This window comes from Gambusia affinis, linkage group LG18 (assembly GCF_019740435.1).
Source record: "Gambusia affinis linkage group LG18, SWU_Gaff_1.0, whole genome shotgun sequence".
Classification (NCBI taxonomy): domain Eukaryota; kingdom Metazoa; phylum Chordata; class Actinopteri; order Cyprinodontiformes; family Poeciliidae; genus Gambusia; species Gambusia affinis.
The window spans coordinates 17,928,971-17,942,220 of record NC_057885.1 but is presented as its reverse complement, the minus strand read 5'-3'; the positions used below and the strand labels follow the sequence as shown (position 1 = coordinate 17,942,220).

The 13,250-nt window shown below is 39.4% G+C and overlaps 1 protein-coding gene across 1 annotated transcript in view; it reads right to left on the bottom strand.

Annotated features, from left to right (window-relative positions):
• The window catches only part of plcb3 (phospholipase C, beta 3 (phosphatidylinositol-specific)), a 62,271-nt gene that overhangs the window by 18,506 nt on the left and 30,515 nt on the right, over positions 1-13,250 (bottom strand). The window contains exons 3-5 of the mRNA XM_044097617.1: positions 8,017-8,085; positions 1,978-2,112; positions 1,783-1,862 (exon numbers count right to left, since the gene is read on the bottom strand). Of these exons, the coding sequence (XP_043953552.1) occupies positions 1,783-1,862; positions 1,978-2,112; positions 8,017-8,085 (284 nt within the window). The remainder of the gene's footprint in view (positions 1-1,782; positions 1,863-1,977; positions 2,113-8,016; positions 8,086-13,250) is intronic.

Here is a 13,250-nt window from a genome sequence, read left to right as displayed (position 1 = left end):
AGGATGGATGGATGTACGGATGGATGGATGTATGGATGGATGGATGTAAGGATGGATGTAAGGATGTACGGATGTAAGGATGGATGGATGTAAGGATGGATGCATGTCTGGATGGATGTAAGGATGGATGGATGTAAGGATGGATGCATGTCAGGATGGATGGATGTAAGGATGGATGTCTGGATGGATGGATGTACGGATGGATGTCTGGATGCATGTAAGGATGGATGGATGTAAGGATGGATGGATGTCTGGATGGATGTAAGGATGTACGGATGTAAGGATGGATGGATGTACGGATGGATGTCTGGATGCATGTAAGGATGTACGGATGTAAGGATGGATGGATGTAAGGATGGATGCATGTCTGGATGGATGTAAGGATGGATGGATGTAAGGATGGATGGATGTACGGATGGATGGATGTACGGATGGATGGATGTAAGGATGGCTGCATGTCTGGATGGATGGATGTACGGATGGATGGATGTACGAATGGATGGATGTAAGGATGGATGTCTGGATGGATGTAAGGATGTACGGATGTAAGTTTGGATGGATGTACGAATGGATGGTTGTACGGATGGATGGATGTACGAACGGATGGATGTACGGATGGATGGATGTAAGGATGGATGCATGTCAGGATGGATGGATGTAAGGATGGATGTCTGGATGGATGGATGTACGGATGGATGTCTGGATGCATGTAAGGATGGATGGATGTACGGATGGATGGATGTCTGGATGGATGTAAGGATGTACGGATGTAAGGATGGATGGATGTACGGATGGATGTCTGGATGCATGTAAGGATGGATGGATGTAAGGATGGATGGATGTACGGATGGATGGATGTACGGATGGATGCATGTCTGTATGGATGTAAGGATGGATGGATGTCTGGATGTACGAATGGATGGATGTACGGATGGATGCATGTCTGGATGGATGTACGGATGGATGGATGTAAGGATGGATGGATGTCTGGATGTACGAATGGATGGATGTACGGATGGATGTAAGTTTGGATGGATGTACGAATGGATGGATGTAAGGATGGATGTACGAATGGATGGATGTAAGGATGGATGTACGAATGGATGGATGTAAGGATGGATGTAAGGATGGATGCATGTCTGGATGGATGTAAGGATGGATGTCTGGATGGATGTATGGATGTCTGGATGGATGGATGGATGTACGGATGGATGCATGTAAGGATGGATGTACAGATGGATGGATGTCTGGATGGATGTAAGGATGGATGGATGTAAGGATAGATGGATGTAAGGATGGATGTCTGGATGGATGGATGGATGGATGTCTGGATGGATGGATGTAAGGATGGATGTCTGGATGGATGTACGGATGGATGCATGTAAGGATGGATGTACGGATGGATGGATGTCTGGATGGATGTCTGGATGGATGTCTGGATGGATGGATGTACGGATGGATGTCTGGATGGATGGATGGATGTCTGGATGGATGTCTGGATGGATGGATGTCTGGATGGATGGATGTACGGATGGATGTCTGGATGGATGGATGGATGGATTGAATTATCCTGGACATGTAAACTCTTTCCCGTTCTCCTTTTTCCCCCTTTATTTAACCAGGTAAACCCGTTGAGATCTAGATCTCATTTTCAAGAGGGACCTGGGCAGAAGTCTGCGATACACAGGAACCTGGCTACAAAATAAAACTAATTAATAATATTTTGTTTCCTGTTGACACCCGTCAGCAGCTTCAGTTCTCTAATCTGTGAACTTGTCTTACGCTTTGTAAAGGTGCCTGATCCTCGATGAATTCCTGGACAGTATGTTGGTCGCCAGGTCGAAGAGCTCATCTGTCCAAATCTGGAAACAAACACACATGAGGACGGCATGTGACTCGACCGCATCGCTGCTGCATGGCAGATAATGCTAACGACTAGCTAATGTGTGTCAGAGGGAGGCGGAGCTCCAGGATTACCTGTGTGGTTTTCTCATCCAAACCCAACAAATACATGAACGAGACGTTCACCATGTCTACTCCATAGACGATGGTCAGCAGATTTGATTCCAACCGCTCTTTTTCATAGGACAGCTTCTCCCGTAACTTAGGATCCTAACAAAACAACAGAATGGTTTCATGTTTCACAATGTCCCCAAAACAACAAAGAACCAAACAATCTGAACACTGAGGGCAAACACAAACTGTGTCCGTCTCTCCTGAGAGGAAGAATGAGATGCATGAGGCTCTGCTTTCTAGACTAATTAACTAAATGACTCTTTCCTCTTTTTTAGCCCACCGACTCCCTATGGAACCTCGCATCTGTCTCACAATTAAGCATCGCTCTTCCTCAGTCATGTCTCCCGTTACAGAGGAAGGTTGAGTGGAATAATATCCCAAGATTGCAAACTTTTATGACATAAATCACCAAGATGTTAATTTATTTTACTAATTCAATTAAGAAACTGAAACTTATCTTACAAATACTGCTGTGGCTGGCACCGCTGCTCATGCACATTTTTTCTTCTTCCACTAAACTTTCCATAAATATGCTTTGATGCAGAAATTTCTTTAGCAAAGCGGGTAGAAGGTGTCAATGACCATCTGCCGATGATTAGTAACATAACATTTCTATACGAAAAATAATTTTTATTGATCAAAACTGACAGAAATTTTTTTTTTTTCTCCAAAGAGTTTTTGCGGCTAGTGGCTCGTATTTTTGTGACAGTAGGCAGACGGGAAAGAGGGCAAGGAAGACATGCGGCAACGGTCGTTGGGACCGGGAGTCAAACCCGCGACATCGGTGTCGAGGACTAAGGACTCCAAACGTTGGGCGTGCTAAACCCCTGCGCCACCAGAACACGCCCCAACTGACAGAAATATATAATTAAAATACACAATCTACATAATAAACCAACTACAATCTTACACCTTTAAGGCTGAATTACTGAATTTAACAAATAAGCTATTTAGTTATATCCAAATTGAGTTAGGAGCACCTGTGCTGTAACTTTACAGGTAATTTAGAAGAAACAAGCAGTTTTTTCAGTCATTTTTAAAAAGTGAAGATTATACAATCGAACATTCAAACCAAAACAGCTGATATGGATGAGTTGACGATCCTGTACTTCAGGTACAACAAATGACAGGCAGATGCAAAGATATCGCCAGGGAAGCGTGGCAGGTATTCAAATCTATATTGCAGCACAATCGGACCGTTGGACTTCAGGTTTTATCCTGTGACAGGTGACAGTTTTTCCTGATGTGAGGGAGTTGAATTAACCGGACTGTTAAGGGTTTTCAAACATCATCTATTCAAAATATTGGTTTCCCTTTTATGTGTGCATAAAGCTCAACCTTCAGCTCTTCCAGACCAACAGTAAAGAGACGTAGTAACACGGGACAGACAACGTTTAGAGCTGCGGATCACGGCAGAGTCCTGGGGAAAATTAATTTTGCCGTTTTAAAAGTAATTATAAAGTTGGCTGGGCTTATGTTTATGCTTGAGGACAATTTAAAGAATATCAGTTAGAATATGCAAACTCCATGCTGAAACTAACTTGAGATTCCAACCAGCAACTCTCTTGCTGCAAGGCAATGGTGCTGCCAACCGATTTATTTGATTTCTGACCTGCTAATTTAAATATTTCAATTTGTGAAATTGTGCTTTTATTCAATAAGAATTAGGGACGGGACTAATGCATTAATTTTGATTACATACATTTTTGATTAAGTGATCACTGTTTTTTTTTGTTGTTGTTGTTGCTAATGGAACCTTTGTACTGGCGTGTTTCTGGTACATCTGTAAATCTGACGCACAGGACATCACGGTAAACAAAAAAGCCTCTTTTCTGGCCCACTGTGAGTGAATATTTCTTCAAAAAAATGATTTGATGTTACACTGGAAAAGACTGATGTGTTCAAGTTGTGCTAACATAAGTTAGCCTCATGAAGCTGTCCGAGCTTAAAATAGCATCTAAATGCTAACCATGTAGCAGCACTACAGACGTCCCAAAAGCTAATATAGTCTACGTTCCTAAATAAGTTTTTTCTTTAAAGAAGTTACATGAGTAATCAGGGGTTCCTGAAAGCCGAATTGATATAATTTTAAATCAATCTGATGGTTGAATAACCTAAATAAGAGATTAAACACAAAAAATAATAAATATCTTATTGTTCAGCTCATACAACTGTTTATTCAACAATTTAGCAACAAAAAATTTTTTCTTCCTTTGTCAACATATAATTTTTTTTTAAGTTTTAATTAAGATTAATTAATTACAGACTCAGCATTTAAGCCAATTAGAAAATGTAGTGTTCCGGCACTAATTAAAATAAGTTATAATGTTTGTGATCAAATATAATTTTCCGAACTCTTCTTTTTGTTCACCATTAAATAACATCCTCGCAATCTAATCAGCTAGGTTTAGAAAAGCAAGTTCTGGAGTGAAAACAGGAGGAACCTGAGCTCCAATCTGCCTAATTAGTTTTTTATACATGAAAAAAATATCCTAAACATGATTTTACTTGTCATTTTGAACTGTTGTGTATTTCTGAGAAGACTACACTCCTTCCTGATTGGCACGATTGTTGGTCCTTGATCTAAAATGATGCTGTTGATCTTTTGAAACCTGCATTTAGTGTCGCTGAGGCGGCCATTTCAATGTTTGGCAGCCACAGTAACTACACTACTACTGTGTGTTTGGTATCCAAATGAAGGCAAATCAAAACAGTAAAGTTATGGGGGCGTACATCAAAAACAGTGTCGTTAAGGACCATAAAATGCTCTGCAAAGTAGGTCCGCCATCTGCCCAGTGCTGCGCTCAACTTATATGATCAAATGTAATAAAACCTCTTTAAAGCTGTAAAGTCATATGAATAAAATCTTGAATATATTTTAACCATGAGCAAATACAAATATCTACACTGCTCAACAGTCATATGTGAAGATTAGGAAAAAGCACTGTGGGTCTAGAAAAACATACATGTGCAGATAAGTGCAACTCCTAGGAGTTCCTTTGAGTGTAAAAAAGAGGCGAATCATTTCCATGACTTAGTAAAACTGTTTGAATTTGCTCATAGCTGTTTGGTGCACCCGTAAATATTTACATACAGAGCATGAAGCGGCAATGAATAAACAAATGCACCACAAGAAGCCCAAAGAGCCATGGAGGAAGCTCTGCATGGACACAAATATTACTTAGATAAGTATAAACCTGAATATGTCCAGTATTTGCTCATGAAGAAATACAAAGGTAATGGTGAACTTTTGCTACAAAATGAAACCTGCAGGCTGTGAGGAAGGATGGATGGAAAGATGGATGGAAGGATGTATGGATGGATGGACTGATATATGGACAGACAGATGGCCTGATGGACGAGTGGATGACTGATGGATGCATGATCTGATGTATGAACGGACAGATGATCTGACTGACAGATGAACTGATGGGTGGATGATCTGGTCAATGGATGGATGGATGAACAGACAGATGATCTGATGTATAGATGGATGATTTAATCCAGGGGTGGGCACTCCTGGTCCTGGAGGGCCGGTGTCCTGCAACTCTTAGACGTCTCCCTGGTCCAACACACCTGAATCACCTCCTCAATGCTGTCAGGTTCTCCAGAGTTCTGCTAATGACCTCATTATTTGACTCAGGTGTGTTGAATTAGAGATACATCTAAAAGTTGCAGGACACCGGCAGGACCAGGAGTGCCCACCTCAGTGGGATGAGCCATATCTCTCTCTCTCTCTCTCTCAGCTGCATGTGGAGGACTGGGACTGCTGTCAACTGTTTTTCCTCCACAACAGAGAGACGCTGAACGGACTCTGTGATCCTCCAGCCCCGATGTGTCTTGAATGTCTCAGGCTGAATCAAAGCATCAATCGGTTTATTCCCAGTGATGCTGGTGTATCTCGGACGCCATTGTTTTGTTCCTGTGCTGGTCTGACCTGAGAGCAACAGCGGAAACTGACCTTTCAGATTCGAACTTGGCTCCAGCCTGAACTAATAAAGAGTTTAATCCCAATCCAAATCCGGCTGTAAATCCAAGCTTTTTACAGCAGATACTAGAAAATGTTCTGTATCCAGAGCCTTTGCCACACATGATCAACCATTTGATGAAAGAACACTCAAAACAATAGTTAAAACAAAACTGTGCCAAAAAAATATACATTTAAAAACTCTATTAAACACGTTTCTATCATCCAATTATAAATTAGCAAACTTCAGCCATTAGTATATTGATGGGAAAGTTGTTCTTTTTTTCTGCAAATGCATCCTTTGCTGCAAATAATCAAGCACTCACTAAAGGAAATGTCATTGCACTAGGAAATGAATTATTTGTTTATTTGTGTTTTTCTAATATTATTTTAAATAAGATTAACTGGTTAAATAAAAAATTTGTAAAATGTGCAAAAGATTTTATCCAACTCATTTCCGTCATAATGGATTAATAAAATAACTGCTAGAAAAATCAGTTATTTTGGCTTGGATCATTGTCCAGGTCATAAACTGATGGCCAAACATTCTCCTTCAGGATTTTGAGGTACAATTAGTGGTGCCGTTAATTACAGCAAATTATCCAGATCTTGAAGCAAATAAAGGAGCCCTGGGTCATTATACTACCTTCAGAAAGAAGAAACAACTACTTTTAATTTCTATGTACATGAGTTTTAATGCGATTCAATATAATATTCACCTTTAGGGAAAAAAAAGTATTTTTTTATATTGAATATTATATTGAATTGCATTAAAACTCATGTACAGATATGTATTGTTGTGGATGGTAATGCTGTGAGCAGGAAGGATCAGCAGCAGCAGCCAGTTTTCCGACGAGCTGAAGAGCTAATCCACCTCATTTGCTTTTGACGCTCCTCTTTAAATCCCTATCAGGCTGTAGGATTAGAAAGTCGGGCAGAAACTGGAAACAATCTGAACTTCCTCATTCTCTGTCTGCTCTTTGGTTCTGTTTTGCATTCATAAAACAAACTTTTCAACCCTTCTAGGATTTGGGGCTTTTGAGTTGCTAGGCATTGATATTCCAGTTGTAAAATCAATACCTTGTTGCCACAGTCAAACATCATAACGTCTGTCTATTCCCACCAGGTGTAAATTTAACTTTTTCAATAGATTTAATTAAATTAGCAATCTAATATTTATGGTTAAACAAAGATTTTCAGCACAACATAATCAGTTGCCTGTGGGCCTAACATAGTGCCTTGTGGTATCTCTCTGGAGAGCTGAATGTACAGAGAAAGTTTGCCTTTCTAAAACAAAAATCAATCTCCTGTTAATTACGATGTAAAACAAGAAAGACTAAGATTATCGCCTCACAGAGGATGCCCAAGTCTCAAATACTGCAAATCCTTAAAGTCTGACAACAACCAGAGAGTCTGTTGCAATTCCAGCTTTATGGCTTCTGTTAAGGGCGATTACAACTATATTGTTGATAGACCTGTTCCACTCACTGCAGCTGTCAGTCAAATTGAATGTGAATGCCTTCAAATAGAAATAAAAATGTCTCCAATACAAATTCACCTAGTTTAAATGAGTTGGAATACAATGAAACGCCTCTATATAATATTTGGTGATCTAAATTAATTGGTGAAAAATATGAAATTGTAACTTTTTTTTAAACTTTATTTATTGTAGAAATCAGTATTTGAATTTCTTTCAAAATTAATCCACTCATCTGAGTAAAGTCGATGAGGTCAAAAACGCTGCTTCATCTGCGTCTCAGCCTCACGAACCCACTTACACGACGACTTCCCCACCGACAGTCACTGGTTATATCACTTCCTGTCTGACGGGCCATCTGTCGGCGGCCTCATTAACACCCCGTCACCTTAGCACCATCAGCCGAGTGAGGAAACACACACACACACACACACACTTCTCCCTGACAGTAACACTTAAACATCACATTCATTCGCTGAGGAGAAAGTTCCTGACAGCAGAAGGAAAAACTTCAGTCTCCCTCTGTCTGACTCAGACTCAAGGACACGTTACCAACCTTCGGTGGCTTGGCGTACTTTCCTTTCCTTGTGTCACAGATTGTCCACATGTCAATGATTTCGGTCTCCTGCAACACAAAAACGGTGATTTGGTGAATGCCTATGTCTTTAAGTAATATTTACAGCATTTAAAGTCTGGCTGAAGCACAAAAAGGGCAAAGGAGGAAACGGTGAAGTTGGTTTTGGTGTGGGAGTAGGAGTGGTTTCTTCACAGTTTACTAAAGCTGCACTCAATTATCAGAAAAAAGTCCTAAAAACCTTTTGCTCCACATTTATTTAAAAAACATTTAAAAGATTAGTAGACTGAATTTTTTATTTTTGCTTAGCTGCATTCTTTGCTACTATTGATCAAGTGTATGCTAAAGGAATGCTATGTTATTGAATTTTAGGTAGCAAAATGTTTATTTTCCTACTTAAATACAGATTTATTTGGTTATTTACATCTTTATCGTATTTAGAATTTTGTGTAGAGAGGCTAAACGGATCATAATGGCTTTGTTAACCCATTAATTGTCAGAATAATCAATAGAATAATTAAGCATTAATTGCAGCCCTAATTCATACCAGCATTTAAGTGCAATGTTACTGCAAGCGATGCAACAGAATATGCAGATATTTTCTTAAAATTGACTCTGAAGAAGGCAGAAAAATAAACTTTTTTATAAATCTGTAGTAATTGGTAGAAATATAGTACCTGGTGCATAAACGTTTTTATGTTCTTGTGGCCTAGCTGAGCAATATGCAGTCAGGAAATGGACAGAGAAAGAAAGAAAGGGGGAAGAGATGCATCAGAGGATTCAAACCTCCAACAACAGCTGAGAGAGAAAAATAGTCTCCGTATTTTGGTCGCCCACTGTTACCAACGTTCCACATGCAACCCAGATGCTACATTTTCAAACACAGCCTAATCAAACTGCAAACATACCAGTTTCTGGTTTCTTTTGATGTCTGTTGGTTACAATTTTGACCGTTTTTTTCCTTTTTAGACTGCAACACATAAAAAGAACAAAGTGCTGCTGTATCTTTTCTACAGAAAATTAAAAAGAATGCAAGATTTTTGAATCCAAACCCATTTATCTGACTTATTATTAGGGATACGCTTAAAATTGAGCTGATGTCAATATCCCATGTTAATACTGCTACAATGGCCGATATTTACTGATGTTACAATACAATCGTTGTGCTGTCCTCACAATACGTGACTAGACATCCAGCCAGCAACTAATAAAAAGTTTCCACACAAGGTTGCTTTTCTCTACTGAATTTCTTTTATAGACGTTTGAATTCAACACAAGGGAATAATAACACTCACCCAGGAAGAGTGATGCTTCATGACATGATCTTTCATTATCTCTGTACACATTAGTGTAAGATGGAACAAGCAGACGAAGACGGTACAAAACACAGCTTTTGGATGGATGACCAAAATAAAAGAAGGGCTAACACTTTATACTCTGCAGCAATTTATCTCCTTCCACTAAACTTCTTGAACATTTTGCCTCCTCAAGACATGAAACACAACCAGTGATGTGCGCGCGTGTGTGTGTGTGTGTTTGGCTTGTTGTGTGACATAACATACTAAAAACACTACAGAGGTTTCATTTTCTTTTTAGGACATTTTCTCGATGCTCCCCCTCAGATTCATGGCTAAGGAGTTGGGAGCGCCATAAACCGCTGGGACACAGCTGCCTTGAGAAAAGAACCATGGGATAAAAATGAGAAGGCTGGGGAGGAGATGCGGTGATAAATCCAACCATAAACACAGGGGAGGATGCATGCTCCGTCCTGTGTAAATATTTGTTTAGATCCACAGTCATTCCACAAACCTCCTTATTTCTTCCATCCATTCTGCTCATTCTGAAGTGTTCTAGAAATTACAGCTTCCTACTCCATGTTTTGGGAAACCTCTCCGTTAATGAAACGTTTTGAAAAGATACGCACAAGTTTGATCTGAAAGTTGTGGCGTGCAAATTCACATTCCTGTATCAATACTTATAAAGCCACCCAAACAACATTAGCTTCTGGCCAGGGATGCCCATTTGCAAACCCAAAGAAAATGCTACAAAATATGTAAAGAAACATAAACATTTACAATAGTAATTATTACATTTGTTTAGCATAAATGCAGCCTCATAGCTTCTGATTTCTTAGGGTTATTTGTAGGACTGGTAGACGGTTCCTCCTGTCTTTTTCTAATCAGAAACGTAACTGTGTAATACTTGCATATTTTGCAATTGCTACGCTAACTGTAGGAGCAAAGCAGCTAAATTTGACAATCCATCAGAAAGATGAGCCAAGATTTCCCCCAAAAAACTTGCTAAGCCTGGTGGTTGGGCGCTAGGGTAGTCATTCACCCAGCGGCCCGTTGTGTTTTTGAATTTAAAAAAAGTTTCAAGTCGACAGGAAGTTTGAAAATATCACTTGATAATGATGCGTTATTGAAAAATTGGGAAATTAATACCCTAACACCAACATTTTAAAAAGACTTAGCCTGGAGGGGACATAAGTAAAGCCTGGTGACCCGCCAGGCTTGAAATACACTGGGCGAAACACTGGATGAGCGTAGCAAATGATATTTCAATAATTTATGTTAACTTCAATTTTATAATGTTTATAGAAGAACATATCAGATTTTATATAAAAAAAAATTATTAAAAATGTGATTCTTTTTAAATTTCTTTTTTCTCACTTTCTGTGCAACTTTCTGAGGCCTTTCTAAAACCCCACTTTAAAAACACTTAATAAAAGACAGATTTTTCTGGACTTAAGGTGAAAAAAATGCCCATTCTTGTGAGCAAAGCAATTCAGATTTGGTAGAACGCATCTGAACATCAATTATTAAGTCTAATTATGATTTAGGACTGAACTTCGACTAGTCCATTTTAACATTAAACTCTGGCTGTGTAAACAGAGTGGTTGATGCTGGAAGTTGACATAATGTCTAGTCTTTTAAAGCCTTAGCAGAAAAAAAAACACCAATATAGCATGATACTGCCACCACCATGCTGTCCAATAAATAAATGACACATATCGGAACAGACAAGTGATTAATATCAATATATAAGTCTGATTGAATATTCAATTTATAGATTATTCATTGAGCTCCAATCCAGAACCACACAGCATTCTGGAAGATGTAGGCAGAGGAAAGGTTTTAGCGGTTTAAAACCTCTGAAGGCCAGCTAAGCAAGGTTGGTGGAATCAACTGACTCACTTACTCTTTGGTTACCAAGCAACAACCTGCTGTGTAAGGTCTGGCTACCTAGCAACAACCTGCTGAGTAGCTGTTGCTAGGTTTTGGTTACCTAACAACAACTTGCTGAGTAACTGGCTACAAAATATGTAGCTAACTAAACTAAATAAGCAAAGCTTAGCCTGCAAAGCCTCATAACTGCTTAAAATAAAGAAAATTTAAAAAACCGTGTCAGAGGAAAATCAGATAGAAGAGGAAAGGTTGTACCACCAGTTATAGAGACATCTAAAACAAAGACCTAATCAGCAATTATCAATAGACAAATATCAATATTGACTGACATGAAATGTTTATATCATTGTGATAAGTTTTTCACTCATTGCTTTTATTCCAAAATGTACTTATTAGTGTTGATCTAAGACGTAAAATCCGAACGGAGCTGGCTGAATGCAGTAATATAACATTTGCAGAGCGCCGTACTGGTCTGAAACATCACTGTGCCAAACTCTCCTCTCGGTCGCCCATGTTTACGTTTCAAAGATATATAGCAAGCACTCGCAGTCAGCATCATTTTCATCCTCTTCCAGCTTTCCACTGGCCCTCAGGCCGCCAGCTCCCCTGGGATTGGCTGGAACAAATAAAGGTCAAGGAGCGATGCACCAATTGGATTAAGCGCTCTCAAATGTTGACCTCTGATTGGCCTGTGGAGAATAAATTATTTCCTGGGGGAACAAGCGACTTTTGGGTCTGTAGGACACACACACTCCTCACTTCTCCCACAGGCCATGGTTTCATTCTGCCACTGCCAGGGAGACTCCTTGGAGATGAGAGTAATGAGAATACAACTTTCTCTCTGGCCCCTGCGAGTCTCTTACATCACACCCAGGCAAGGAGATCTTATACGCTTAACACACACAGTCAAAGACCTGTGAAATTTGTGAAAATTAACACGAACCAATCCTCTGCGTTCAGGTCTAAACTTGTGAAACATCCTGACCTGTTGAGCAACACAGGATGTGTATGCGAGAGTGGAAAACCCTAGAAAGTCGATGCACACTCACTACATGTGGCACAGGAAGGAAACAAAAAATATCAAATTGATCACTGTAGAGGCTAATGAGCCCAGAAAGAAAACAAAACGGCGTATCAAGTGAAATGTGTTGAACATCCATGAGGTTGGATTCCTAACATATCCCAGCTGTCTGCTGTGTGATAAGGTGTCTGTGTGTGTGATGTTTAGCTGGGAGCTGCTCCATTCAGCTCAGTGTGTTAAACACAGCTTCATTCATCTCTTCACACTCAAGTTTACTACGGCTACTAACAACACGCACAGAGGGCTTCCCAAGAAGAATGCAGGAATAAAGAGCTGCTATGACCCTCAGCTGATACGTTCTCCTGGATTGAAAACTTCTCAAATTTCAAAGCATTTTGTTTTTATGGACCATTATAAAAAGTGTCTCAATATAGCTACTTCATGTTACATTAAAGGAAACCTGTTATGCTTTTTTTTTCCCCCCCAAAAAAAACAACAAAACAAGTTAGATTAGGTCTATGGGCTACACAAAAAGCATCAATTACATTTTTTTCCATAAAATAATTATCAGATTATGAGATTAGTTGATCAAAACCTGAACAGAAACAAAACTGAAGTTATCATCTCTGGGTCTAAATAGGAACGATGTAGCTGGAAATTTATCAGGCTCTAAATCTGAGTGCAGTGATGAAATCAGACCTGGACGTTCTGAGACAGATAAAGTCAGCTACAAAATCAGCCTTTTGTCACCTGAAGAACATTTCCAGGATTAAATAACTACTGTTCCAGCAATATCTAGAGAAACTCATCCTAGTCGCATTGTTTTCTTCACAGCTCTTCCTAGAAAGTCAAATAGCAGCAGCTGAGGTGAGAGATCAAATCTGAGGCTTTCTTGGGCCCTGCAGTAAGTTAAACTCTGCTGTAGACAATGTGTGAATGTGTCAAGAATATAATTTAATCAGAATTATTTCCTCAAACTTCATCTTTGTTTTTACCTGAAATGCATT